Source organism: Triticum aestivum, chromosome 5A (genome assembly GCF_018294505.1).
Source record: "Triticum aestivum cultivar Chinese Spring chromosome 5A, IWGSC CS RefSeq v2.1, whole genome shotgun sequence".
NCBI classification, from domain to species: domain Eukaryota; kingdom Viridiplantae; phylum Streptophyta; class Magnoliopsida; order Poales; family Poaceae; genus Triticum; species Triticum aestivum.
Genome location: NC_057806.1, coordinates 619,106,908 through 619,119,755, shown reverse-complemented (window position 1 = coordinate 619,119,755; position 12,848 = coordinate 619,106,908). Strand labels below are relative to the sequence as shown.

At 44.2% G+C, this 12,848-nt stretch overlaps 1 protein-coding gene across 1 annotated transcript in view; it reads right to left on the bottom strand.

The window, feature by feature from the left end:
- LOC123105380 (5'-3' exoribonuclease 4) overlaps positions 1–10,977 on the bottom strand; it is a 14,709-nt gene extending 3,732 nt beyond the window's left edge. Inside the window, exons 1-23 of the mRNA XM_044527436.1 lie at positions 10,586–10,977; positions 10,358–10,460; positions 10,187–10,263; positions 9,918–10,109; positions 9,708–9,827; positions 9,566–9,628; positions 9,294–9,428; positions 8,983–9,147; positions 8,806–8,883; positions 7,836–7,922; positions 7,249–7,320; positions 6,633–6,731; positions 5,739–5,809; positions 4,920–5,048; positions 4,751–4,827; positions 4,539–4,579; positions 4,379–4,453; positions 4,062–4,216; positions 3,853–3,957; positions 3,687–3,762; positions 2,439–2,515; positions 1,249–2,053; positions 486–557 (exon numbers count right to left, since the gene is read on the bottom strand). Coding sequence (XP_044383371.1) covers positions 486–557; positions 1,249–2,053; positions 2,439–2,515; positions 3,687–3,762; positions 3,853–3,957; positions 4,062–4,216; positions 4,379–4,453; positions 4,539–4,579; positions 4,751–4,827; positions 4,920–5,048; positions 5,739–5,809; positions 6,633–6,731; positions 7,249–7,320; positions 7,836–7,922; positions 8,806–8,883; positions 8,983–9,147; positions 9,294–9,428; positions 9,566–9,628; positions 9,708–9,827; positions 9,918–10,109; positions 10,187–10,263; positions 10,358–10,460; positions 10,586–10,792 — 3,081 coding nt within the window. The 5' untranslated portion in view covers positions 10,793–10,977. The remainder of the gene's footprint in view (positions 1–485; positions 558–1,248; positions 2,054–2,438; positions 2,516–3,686; positions 3,763–3,852; positions 3,958–4,061; positions 4,217–4,378; positions 4,454–4,538; positions 4,580–4,750; positions 4,828–4,919; positions 5,049–5,738; positions 5,810–6,632; positions 6,732–7,248; positions 7,321–7,835; positions 7,923–8,805; positions 8,884–8,982; positions 9,148–9,293; positions 9,429–9,565; positions 9,629–9,707; positions 9,828–9,917; positions 10,110–10,186; positions 10,264–10,357; positions 10,461–10,585) is intronic.
- Positions 10,978–12,848: the final 1,871 nt, after the last annotated feature.

Sequence of the window (12,848 nt, the reverse complement as noted above, 5' to 3'; positions counted from 1 at the left end):
GGCGGGGAGGGGACGACAAGTGTGTGCGATGTGAGGACGCGCCCGCGGGAGGGATGGGTCTCGCTCGCTTTGGTACCCATCGGCCGACGCCGGCCGGGGGTGGGGCCGGGCCCGCCTGGAGGGGAGACGGGCTGGGCGAGCGCGGCGTAGAGGTTTTCCGGGGGAGGAAAAGCTGGAGGCGTGGCGTGAGATGCAGTGGAACAGTGCGGGTTGGTCGGGCCTTTGCGGAGGAGCACGCGAGGCGATTCATTCCGGCTCTGCTCTGGAACAGCGGCAGGGGTGAATTATTGCGCGGGGCTAGCGTTTTCTAGGCTTTCTTTCTGCCCACCAACCTATCAGTAGCTAATCATGAAATCTATCTAGCCTAATAATCCCTTGAACTTGTTGTTGGATATGCTAAAACTGGTACTAATTCTGATTTCGCTGTAGTACTTTGTGTGTGTGTGTTTTTTTCGTTCTTTCCACTGACGACTCCTACCACTAACCAGCGCACTGGTAGGCGGAAGTCCCACCGACGTCCGGTGGTGAGTAACGCTGGCCTGGTCCTCTCGTGTGAACTGCATATAAAATAAAAACAACCCAAGTGCTAGTGCTTCTCACGCACCAGCAGGAGGCAGATTTATAGTGGTGCTAGTACAGCAGAGTTCAAAGACAAAGTTACTCCGTTTCGAAAAAAAAAAGACAAAGTTACCACGGCAACAGTCGCCACACTTCACACGAGACCCGACACCCCGGCGGCAGCAACAGCCAGTCCTGTCCAAACGCACTAAGGAATGATGGGGTTCAGTCAGGCCTTGCCACCGGCGAGGGCAGTTGTTACGCACAAACACGGTTTCAGGGTTACAGGCATACAACAGCAGTGGTTGCCCTCTGCTCACGTTCTGTCCTAACGACTTGATAACGTTTTTTTTTTCTAAATCATTGCCCTATATCATTCAGCGCGATACAGCAGGTCAACTCCACTCGACCTGATCATCAACAGTTCAACTCCATTCAGACGGGGATACAACAGGTGCAGCAATGGGACGATAAATTAACAGCGGCCGGCATAGCAAGAAATCCCTACGGCTGCTTCCAGGAGTATGTTGAGTTGAATGAACCTCCTTGTAGCAGCATTGCCCGTGCACATGGAACACAACAGATCATCATCTTGCAGCAGTTCGGTGAATCACTCTGCTTGCGGGTTCTTCATGGTTATTATCTTCACTCTGGCAAGCCATTGGGAGCTTGGCCTTTGACACGGTATACCACCTTGGCAGCCTGCTGTCTGCTCTCATGCTGTGATCTCAGGTTATCCTGCTTTGGCTGTCTATTATCCTGCTTAGGCTGTCTATTTGCCCTTGGGTCCTGCTGCTTGGCAGGTGTACCAGCCTGGCCTCCGCTTGGTTGCTTGCCGATCCAAGTGCTGGGAGGTAGTGGTGGGGGAACCCCGTTCACTGGTTGCTGCTGCTGCTGCTGCTGCATGAATCCTGCATTTTGAACAGGCCTCTGCTGTGGGAATACAGCATTTTGAACAGGCCGCTGCTGAACAGGCCGCTGCTGTGGGAATGGTGCATTTTGGAAAGGTCGCTGCGGTGCAAAATTGGCGTTCTGCATGGGCCGCTGGGGTGGGAACCCACCATACTGATTCGGATATGGCTGGTTTGGAAAATATCCAGGACTCTGCATCCTGGGATTTTGATGCATTCTTGGCCCATCTTGAATCGTCAGTTTTGACATCCCTGAATGGATGCCACCATCATTGTTTCGATTGTTTGGCCGCTCTAGTATCCGCACATTCTGTCTGTTGGCTTGAGCTTCACCAAAGAACTGAGGCCGAGGATTTGGAGCGCTTCTGGACATGTGTGCATGGTATGGGTTGTCCACAAAACCCCTCTCATATCCCAAAGGTCCAGAGGGCCTTGCTCTGTTTCCAGGGCCATAGGGTGCTGCTCCGTATGGAACATGAAGCAGCCCAGCAGAGCTGCCAGATTTGATCTGCAGGGAATTTTTCAGTAGACGGTGTGCAGCCTCTCCTAAGACAGAACCTGTCAGAGCTCCATGCACCTGAGGCCTGGAATTATCAAATTGTTCACAATGAGAGCAAACAATTTATCAATTAGCCAGGCTACGGCTAAAGAGAAAAGGTACAAAGTTCACATTGAGAGCAAACAATTTATCAATTAGCCAGGCTACAGCTAAAGAGAAAAGGTACAACGTTCACAATGAAAGCAAACAATTTATTTTTGAAACGGATAAGCAAACAATTTATCAATTAGCCAGGCTATAGCTAAAGAGAAAGGATTTTTATCAGTTTGCCATTATTTGTGTCCTGAATAAGATGTGTATTAATCTTCCATCCGATAGAATAGGATGTACTCCAGTAATCTATACGCCGTACTCAATGCAGAAGTAGTGTCAACAGTTTCCGCTAAGAACATATGAAATGGTAACCATACCTGTCTCGTGTCTGTCGCCGACTATTATCTTCATGCCACAACACAGGGAAAGGTTTGAAATCGTAAGGTTTCAATATCTACAAAATGGTACACTATGTTGGCCAGTGATTTATCTCAACAAAAGAAAGACCATATATTTGAATTGGGAAAATGAACAGTGGTCAACCAATCCAAGACAATAAACTATTCTTTTCCAGCAAACAAAAAAAATATGATACTCCTTTTGTTTCACATACTAGTAAATGCACACGTGCAATGCACGTAAATATTTAGGCAATATATTAATTGCACGCGGATATTAGGTATGCTATTTTTTGTGTGTTAATCCTGTTATTAGTGCAATATTTGGTATGATATTAATTGCACGTTAAACACATTTTAACGCTCGCCATTGGAGCAGTCTAGGTCGTTGGATTGACTTAGTTCGATGGCCGAGATCAGTTGGATCTGCCCCTTTGGGTCTTTTTATATTGGTATAGATAAGTTACTGTGGCTTGCATACAGACAACTTTATCCTTGAATAGTACAGTACAGTATAAAAAAGTATTTCATCCATGTCACTGCATGAAAATAATTAAATAAAAATTGGTTCATCCAATATATACTTTTTGGGAACATGAAAGTATTGTAGAAAAATAATGATCAAAGTAACATCTCCTAGGCAATGCAGAGTCAAAAAAGAATGCCAAATTGCATGAGGCCGAGGAGGCGGCACAAGAAAACTCGTCACCACTCATTACACACTTAGCTGAGTCATGTTAGCAATTCCTCCATTTACCATCCAAGGCAGAAGTTTAAAAGGCTGAGCTAGAAATGATTATGCTATTAATACCAAGAAACTAAATATGTTTATGTTTAATTATCACCAATAAGTATTAATTATCAAGCTAAACGCGCACAAGGTTAGCAGGAGGATGATGCATAAAAAAAGGTTGTGATCTTCTGGAGGCCAGGTCTTGTTATGCTGCTAAAGATTCATCTGGAGAACTATGATCAGCCCAGACAAATGGGATGCTGGAATATGTTTTTTCGAGTTTTGAGCTTGTCAGGGGCCCGCTGTTGGCAGTTTGGTTCAGCCTGGTTGTATGAGTTAGCTGCTTTTCATTTTTTATTCTGTTGTTCAGAACTTATTATGTTGGCAGCTTAAGGATGGATTTTTGTTGTGTCTGTTCTGTTATCCCTTGATAACGGAACCCAATCCATTTTTTGGATCGAATGGGAAAAATTGCAGATAGGGTTAGTAAATACCTTTGGAGGTATAATGGCACCCTCTGGAGGCTCCGGGATGTGTTTGTGATACTGAGGGTTAACATAGGTAGCATTCCTGGAAAACAATAAAAGAATAATATAACACTTGAAAGATTTGATGGTCACATTTGGCTTACAATGTGCTTTTCCATCTTATGATACTTACAAAACTCGGTTATTGGTGATGCCATTGAAGCCCTTAACTGGAGATCCTACAGAGATGCTGTACCAATTTCTTTGAGATAAACAAAGAAATCCATTCATTCCGCCACTGAAACCAGGAGCCAATATACCAACATTGTAAATAAATATCGAGGCGAAAGCACCATCAAGAAATAGACAATCCAGATCAATATATGCAGTATATATACCAACCTAGCAGCAGGGTCAATGGGGATACAATAGGAAGGATCTGCTATCATTTGTTGAGAGTACATCTGATACAGGAATGCAATCTGAGCAGCCAATGGATGAGTTTCCCGCACATAAATTATGTCAAACATTGTCGTATTCCTGAATCTCTCTTCTTCCTGCAAAAGCCAGTAACAACCAAAGCACACTCAATAGCTGAAAAAGGAACTACAAGCCTAGGATCAGAATCAAAGCACACGTTAACTCAAAACGATCCTAAAATAGAAGTCAAAGACAAATAAGACTAACACATTGATAAAGATGGATCAGAATCTACATACTGTTAATGTATCTTCAAGTTTCTGTGTCTCCGCAAGCAACCGCCTTTCATCAATAAAAGGCAATTTCGCAATACCCTGGAAAAGAAAAACAGAAACAGATCTCCAAGCTATAGTTAACCGGACACCTGACGCAAAACTGATTCGTCCATTCATTGATTACCTGCCATGCAAAACGCTTTCCATTCATGTCTATTTCAAAATCTGCAGTTGCAAAAGGAAGGTGGTATGGAGTAAGATACAAAGTACCAAACAATGCATGATGAGGTCCGCAAGAAAAGGGATACATCATATCCTCAATACTACATCTTTGAGATCTCTTATACTGTAATTTTTAAGCAATTCCACTCCCCATTAGGCAAGAGATGGTGGTACCTTTGGGATAGAAATAATTCAACGGTGAATTTGGATCAGTCATCAAATCCCCGTAGTGCTTTGGCAGTGCATTAGAGCTACAGAAAAAATGAAGAATGTATGGTGGTTTTCAGCTTACGACTCGTGATATGTTTATGGATAGGCTCGTTAGCACAGAGAAATGACAAACCTAGCAGCTGGCAGTGTTCCCATTAGTTGATCAAATGGCTTGAAAGGTTGACCCAAGAAAAAGGTTATCTCAAACTCAGTCAAATTTTTCAGGTCAGATGCAAAAGGCGCATAATGGTATGGATAGAACCTGTTTCAGGTGAAAAGAATTAAAAAAATAACAGAGTTCATACTTCATACTTGATTACAAACAAAGGGTTACTCATGATCATTAGCTTTGCCAACCAAGCTGCAGAACTTATATGTGCCTATGTTCAACTGGTCAGCTATGCATGTGGACATGACGGGTATGAAGTATGTTAATAAATGATTGAGACAAAGTCAAGTTTTCAACTCTGAATTTTGGCAGGAGCCCAGTTTTTTTAACCCTGATGAATTCTAAAAAGAAAGTTCACTTTTCAAACTCCTACGTGGATTCTACAGCTGCAGCATAATGTTGCACCACAGATAAATAGCAGCTGTTCCTGACATCATCACAAAGAAGAATCACTTTGGATTTCATGGTTGGCAATTGTACAAGAATTAATTATTTTATACCAAGTTACAACACATGATGTTGCAACAATTAGCAATAGACTGATTCCAGTATGATTTAGAATTATGATCATGGAGTTGCTACAAATAATAAGATAACTGAGTCTCAAGCATACAACCAATAAATAGGTCACTCGAGTATGATCGTGGAGTTTGAGAATCTTTAACAAGACGTATTGACATGAGCGGTGAAAATGGCTTGCAAAAAAATCAAGTGATGTTTTCTCTACCAGGAGAAAAAACAGTAGTTATGCATCCTCAGAGTTGATGGTCAACAATTACCTACCACTGCCATGAACAAACACCCTGATAATAATATCTCATAACCCAGCAAAGACCTTCCGCATATTTCTGAACCTGAAAACATGGATTGCATCAGGTTAAACAAAAAGGATTGCAGATAGAGATAACATCAGCGTTAAGAGCATGTGGTCAACAAATAGGCAGATATGTACTACAACTACTCTACAAATTTTGTTTGAAGGAGACCTGGTAATCTTTTAACAACAGAGTAGAACATCTCCAACTGATCCAGATGGATTAAAACTAACAACATGCTTCTCAAGGATAATGTGGCATGTAAATATGTGGGCTGGAGAGTGTGCATATAGTCTTTACACGTAGATCTACGAGTCAAAAATCACTTCGGGTTCCTATATGTAATATGTATATAACTGAAAGCCCAATCTGGGAACAATTTATATCAAGTTTAGTTTTGATTCTAGAAACAAGTGCGACCCCTTTTTATTATTATTAATCTATTCAGAAATATGGCAGCCACCATTGCAAATACAGCAGGATGTTTATTGGAGTCAATACATTGCCATAAAATAAATGTTGATTGTTTTGCAAGACTAAATATGGCATCTTAATCAAGAATGTGTTCTTAATATTGTTGAACACAAATCATCGATAATGGCTCGCAAAAAAATGTGACATGGTTAAATTACATTTTATTGATGCAATCATAGAGGCGACACATTCGCGATGGTGCTGTAGATAACAAAACATTACTTTAGACCACTCAATTTCTAGCATGTGAGATTCAGTCATATACCACATGTCAAACTCAAATAAAAGAAGAAGCACGCCAGGACTGATAGTGTATGGTAATGCTTGATGATAAGTTCATGAAGTAGTGCCACTTAAGAAACCAACGGTGAATAGCAAGAAGACTCACAACATCTCTCTGAACTTGATCAATGGGCTTTGATTCTGCCTCTTCTCTAAATTTCTCAGCATAGTACCTCTCCCTGTATCCTGGCTCTCCTAGTTTAACCTGAAGGGCAGTCAGTGCAAAATAAAAGATAGGCAAAACTTACGTAACACAAGCTGCCACACTCCCTATTTAATTAGCATAAACCAAAACGCTAGAAATTATTATATTTACAGATTCTTTGGATTTTAAGCAAATGCTACTATCAGATTTTGGAGCTACCAAAATGTCGTAATCTGAAAAATTGTGTGGTGCGCATAATGTTACTCCTAAAAGTAATATAAGAGAAGACGAAATGAAGCATACAAAGACACCTACAATACCAACTAGGAAAAGCAACCCACATATAGACATTGTTCCACATACAGTTCTAGTCAATTGTGAAACCCTTAGATAGTGACAGACAGCCATGCTCTGGAATCATGCAAGATACTATTTGGATATGAGATTAGAGCAAACTAAAACTCCTTTTGGAGAGATTGCCCAGACTTGATTTCATATGATCTACCATCAATAGTTCTGTACTATCAGTCCACTCTCCCACTACAATAAGAGAAACGAACCAAGAAGAGAAACAAACCATGTCCACATATTGATTTTCCTCGGAGTTCTCTCCCTGCGCTCTACGTCTATCCTCGTTGTTCTCGTACGCCTGCAATTTAAACATCATACCATTCATTGTCATTAGGGATAGCAATCACAAAAGGACAGACTTTGTGCACTTCATTCATTAGTTGAAACTAAGGTTGCCATGAACCGAAAAGGTTAGAAATTGTTTTTAAATATATGCTCATATGGAAGCTGAACTACACTCCATGTGGAGGCATTCAAGAATAGCGAGTAAGAATTGTTCATCAAAAGCAGCAGCATATTGGAATCCACTTTCACTATTTCAATGCAGCTTAACTCTCGAATCGTGACTCCCACCGTATGGATACAAATATATATTTCACCAAAAGCATATAATTGCACCTTAGAACTGGGCCAAGTAACTTGACCTTGTTAGCATAAAATGCCCTAAGCATCTTCATACCAGACATACATTTGCACCATAAAATAGTTATTTCAGGAAATGACATACATAGGTTCATGTACACTAACATGGATCAAAGGTGTAGCATTACAGAAGTCAAGAACGCATTTGATTAGAGAATAGCTAGAAAGTACCTTCTGAATACGTGCACGCTTCCGGAAAATTTGTTCTTCATGGATAGCAACAGCCTGAATGAAATGCTCCACTCGTTCCAGTAAAACCTTTCATTAAAAAGAAGAACATGTCATGGTTTCGGACAACTATAAATACCACCAAGCCAATATGTCAGGCTTAAAGTGAACCACATCTATTTTGGTTTATTTTTTGTTCCGGTTACAGGGAAGATACCCCCACCACCTCACACAGTAAGGCAGACAAGCTAAACAAGGGGAACTATAATGAGCAGTTACACAAGATTGGCCAAGCAAAGAAAGCCAAAACCTGGTAGCTTCTTAAACAATAACAGGTTTATGTTCCCATATTCTAACGTCTACACAATTGCGTTCTTTGGAATGGGGTGGATGTGGTCCTAGAACCATGGTGCTGGCAGGGAAGAAAAAGCCTGTACACAAGGGAAAATAGAAGTACAGAAGGAAAAGAGTGAACTGGAAGTGTTGGGATGCTATGGTTCCTACTCCGCAATAATAATGCATTTAATGCATCACGGAAAATGGGAATCATGCAGTCAGTTGATCATGCTCAAGCCATAGTCGGAAAAAAAATTAGGCATGATGCTTCATCAAAGTGTACACAAGGAAATCAGGTTCAATCTAGTAATTTTACTATGATGTCTCTATTAACCCAATTCTGCCATTACAGGTTAGTTCATCTGACTCCTATCATTCATCTCAAGGAATTTTTACACTGCATCTTACAAAGTAATGATACAATATGAAAACATGTGCAGGGATGTCCTCTCTCTGTTGGTTTCCCTAAAGGATCTAGGTGATACCAGACAGGGACAGCTCAATAATTTGTTTATTATATTACAACTTACAGCTAAAGCTGATAATAATCCAATATTACTCCTTTTTAAATTATTTAAGCAAAGATAATGGTATTTTCTTTGAACCATAAGAGAATTTGAGCACAAAGAAACTCTACCTCACCCCCATCAGTGAGGTAACCGCCCATTGGTTTGAACTCTGCTCTATAAATATTCATCAGAAGATTAATGGCACCCTACAGTGTAGAACAAGAAATTAATGACTTCATAGCTCAAATTATCTGGTGAGACAAAAAGAAACCTATTAAAATAGGGAAGTCTGTAAATCAACAGACCTCGCGAATTTCCAAAGTCGGCATGTGAGGCAGAAAGTCATTCCCAACAAAGAAGCAGAGAAACACAAAATCATCCAAGATGCGTTCAAGGTTTATCTTGAAGGGGGGATCTACAATCTCCAGATCCTTCTCCAGGTATTCCCGCAGCACCCAGATGTTAAGAAACTGTTAACAAGGTCAATAGTTGCACAGTGAATGACTATAGTTACAAATTGCTTATCAGATGCATCCCCCAAAAGACATTAGACACAAAAGGAAAGGAGAAGGAAAAGGAAAAATAGTAGAGCAGAAGCTGTCATGCTTCTGAGTACCTGGTACTTCTTTTTATGAATTGGAGGGAGCTCCACGACATTATCAGCAGGACCAGGGCCTTGGCACTCAGCAGCCAAATGCCCAACTTGACCACACAGAAAGCATTTTTCATGTTGCCCTGGCATGGTGATCACCTGTAAAGTCAGTTGAATTCTGTAGTTACAGAAGTACTCCTAAATTACCATAAAGAACGTGAAATTTGACTTAAGAGGCATTGGACAGAGTCAGTTGCATGCGTACAGTTCTAAATAAAGAATTGTTGCAAATTTACCTCTCTTAAAATTGAGAAGTGGACCTCATGAGTTGCCAGAGCAAGCATGATCAAATCAGCATCCTGAAAAATGTGGTGATCAAATGAGTAAAAAGGTGGGTGCAAAAATGGCAGCTACTTTGAAATTTGCGAGTAAACTTACAAGGCCATATAAGACATGGCGTGTGTTTGGGTCAAACCCTGGAAGATTGCGCTGCAGACGGATATATGACATGATCTTATGTTCCCCCTCTCCAGGAACATTTGAGTCCGACAATATTACCTTACAAAATGCAACCAATGCAGTTCCCATTTAATACAACATAATAACGACAAAAGCGAGTAATTAACCCAACATGCGCTAGTATCACACCTTGACAGACTGCCACCCAGGGGAGTGATTCAATCTCAACTGTATGTAGTACTGAAGCACCGAAGAGAGTACAAACATGAAGGGCGTCCCGGGAGTTATGACATTCGAGTCGATTGCCTCCGACTTCTCCTTTCGGACCAAATTCCTCCCCTCCGCCTCGAATTCCAGCCTCAGCCTTTCCTCCTCGGCCGCCTGAACAAAGCAACAACATGAGAACAGCCACAGCTGCCTGCAATGGCAATGCCATCAAGCCCTAGCAGTAACCTTACCGCATCAGCCGCGTCCTTCGCAGCCCGGAACCGCCTGGACCGCTGCTGATTCATCTTGGCTCTCGGCGCAACACCGTCTGCGCAGTTCAGCGGAACGTTAGCGAAACCAACTTAGCATGAAACCGCATTAGCACAGAGCAAGCAGAGCAGGCAAGCAAGCGAGCAGCTCACCGATCGCCATGTAGAGGATCTTCCTGGGGCGGACGAGGCAGAAGAGGTGGTCGATGTAGTCAAAAATCGACTTGAACACCTCGTCGTAGGTGGTCGGGGAGGGCTGCGGGAGAGAGAGAGAGAGAGGACCATGAGCGCGATAATAAGCAGGGAAACAAGTAGCATTAGCTTGACGAGGGTTTAGGGGAGGAAGGGAGAGCGTGGAATCGGGGGGAAATCGAGCAGTACCCGGCCCTCGGGGTGGAAGCAGGGGTGGATGATGCCGTTCATGTCGAGGTAGAGGTTGTCGAACTCGAGGCCGTTGGGGTTGGGGCGGCGCGGGTCGACGGGGACGAAGGCCCCGGGCTCGAGCTCCACGGGCTCCTCCTCCTCCGCGTCCGACACCGTCTGGGGGTACCGATCCGCCAGCCACCTGTAGAACGCCGGGACTCCCATCTCTCGGAACCTTCGGGCCGGATCCCTCTCCTCTCCTCTCCTCTCCTCCTCGGGGGGCGGCGGCGGCGGCGCTTGTGGCGCGGGCGGTGGCGTGCGCGGCGCGGGCGGTGGGGCGGTGGCTCCCCTGTTCTTCTCTCTGGTTCGATCTGGATACGAAGGGGGCAGGAGGCTGCGGGGTGGGGAAGACGGGGTAATGGGCTCGCTCGCGTCGCGTCGCGTGCGTGCCGGAGCTGGTGGTTGGGCACTTGGGTTCGGCTTCGGCTCGGTCGCTGCCGTAGGCTTTGTTTGCAGTCGTGGCGCGATCCGACCTGATCCGGTCCGGATAAATGATGGGTTGCAGTGAATTAATTTCTTCTTTATTTCTTTTGATTGATTGATGACACCACGGTACTCGTAATTACGAGCTGCAGGAGACTGCCAGAGGGGTACGATACGTGTCTTGGACGGTCTGGATTGTGAAGTGGCCCATGCATGGAGTCACGGCTCTCTACGTGTTTGGCAATGTTTAGAAAGGGCATCGGAGACATCTCGGCCGTCTAACCTCGCGATCTAACGGTTCAAGATCTCTCAAGGTTGAGCATCAATCATGTTAAGCGCACTGCCAAGCCACTAATCACACCTGTCAACACCTAATCTCGTACCTCACCGTCTTCATAATAACTACCTCTTTGAGCTCACCATCTCTCCTCTCCCCTCTAGTTGTCGGCCGCTCACCACTCCTCTGCAGGCCATCATACGTCGTTCTGCCGCCTCTGCCATCTAATTGTCGGCCTCTCCTGCATCCTCTTCATCAAGCTCCCATCCCAAAACCTGCACAATGCCCGCCCTAGTGCCGGGGGGCTTCTTGCGCGGGTGGTGGCTCCTCTCTTCTTCTCTCTAGTTCAATTTGGATACGAAGGTGGCAGGAGGCCGGGGGACGAGGTAATGGGCTCGCTCGCATCACATGTGTGCCAGAGCTAGTGGTTGGGCACTTGGGTTCAGCTTGATCATTGGCTTTGGGTTGTCGTGGTGTTGTAGGCTTTGTTGTCGTGACGCGATCCGACCTGATCCGGTTCGAATAAATGATGGGATGCAATGAATTATTTTGTTCTTTATTTCTTTTTATGACACCATGGTAGTAATTAGGGCATGAGCTATGGTGGTATCACCTAGGCGTGGTCTCGGTCTCCACCTAAGCAAAAAAACGGTGAGGCCACAATATGAATATTCCCCATCCAACACAAGCAACATCTCTAGTGGTCCACCTATCTCTCTTTGTAACTACATTTTTACTTTCCATCCAAATAAATACAATTGCTCTCTCCTCCACTCCTCCTTACCGTTTGCCTTTTTCAGCGAGGAAGTCGGATCATATGCTAGAGGTCGTTTCTGCTTTTCTCCTCGAGACGGGTTGCTCATCCGACGTGTACCTATGGGATAATTGTCCACCCTGGAGGGATGGCCATGCCCTTACGAGCTGCAAGTTGCAGGAGATGGAGGGGTATAGTATGTATCTGGACGGTCAGGATTTGTAGAGTGGCCCATGCATGAAGTTACGATCACTAGGTGTTTGGCAATGTTAGAAAGGGCATCAGTGACATCTCACCCATCTAATCCCGTGATCTAACGGTTCAAGATCTTCCAAGGTTGAGCATCAGTCATGTTGAGCACTCTAACAAGCCACGAATCACACCAATCGACCCCTAATACCATACCTCTTCGTCCTCACCATAATTACCCCCTCGAGCTTCCCATGCCCCCCCCCTATCGCCGCCTCTCCCTTGTAGTTGTTTGTCACTCATCACTCCACCGCAGGCCATCGACGTTGTTGTATCGCCTCTACCATCTAGCTGTCGGCCTCTCCTACACCATCTTCATCATGCTCCCAACCCGAACCCTGCATTGATGCCCGACCTAGTGCCATAACAAAGGTCTAGATGGAACCGCATCCACCGCCACCCAACCCCATTGAGGTACCAACGAGAATCGCCTCCCCCGGCGGTTGTGAAGATGGGCTACCACTAAAGACACTCCCCACTAACCGCCAGACAGTACCAATGAGGTTAACGGGGTCACC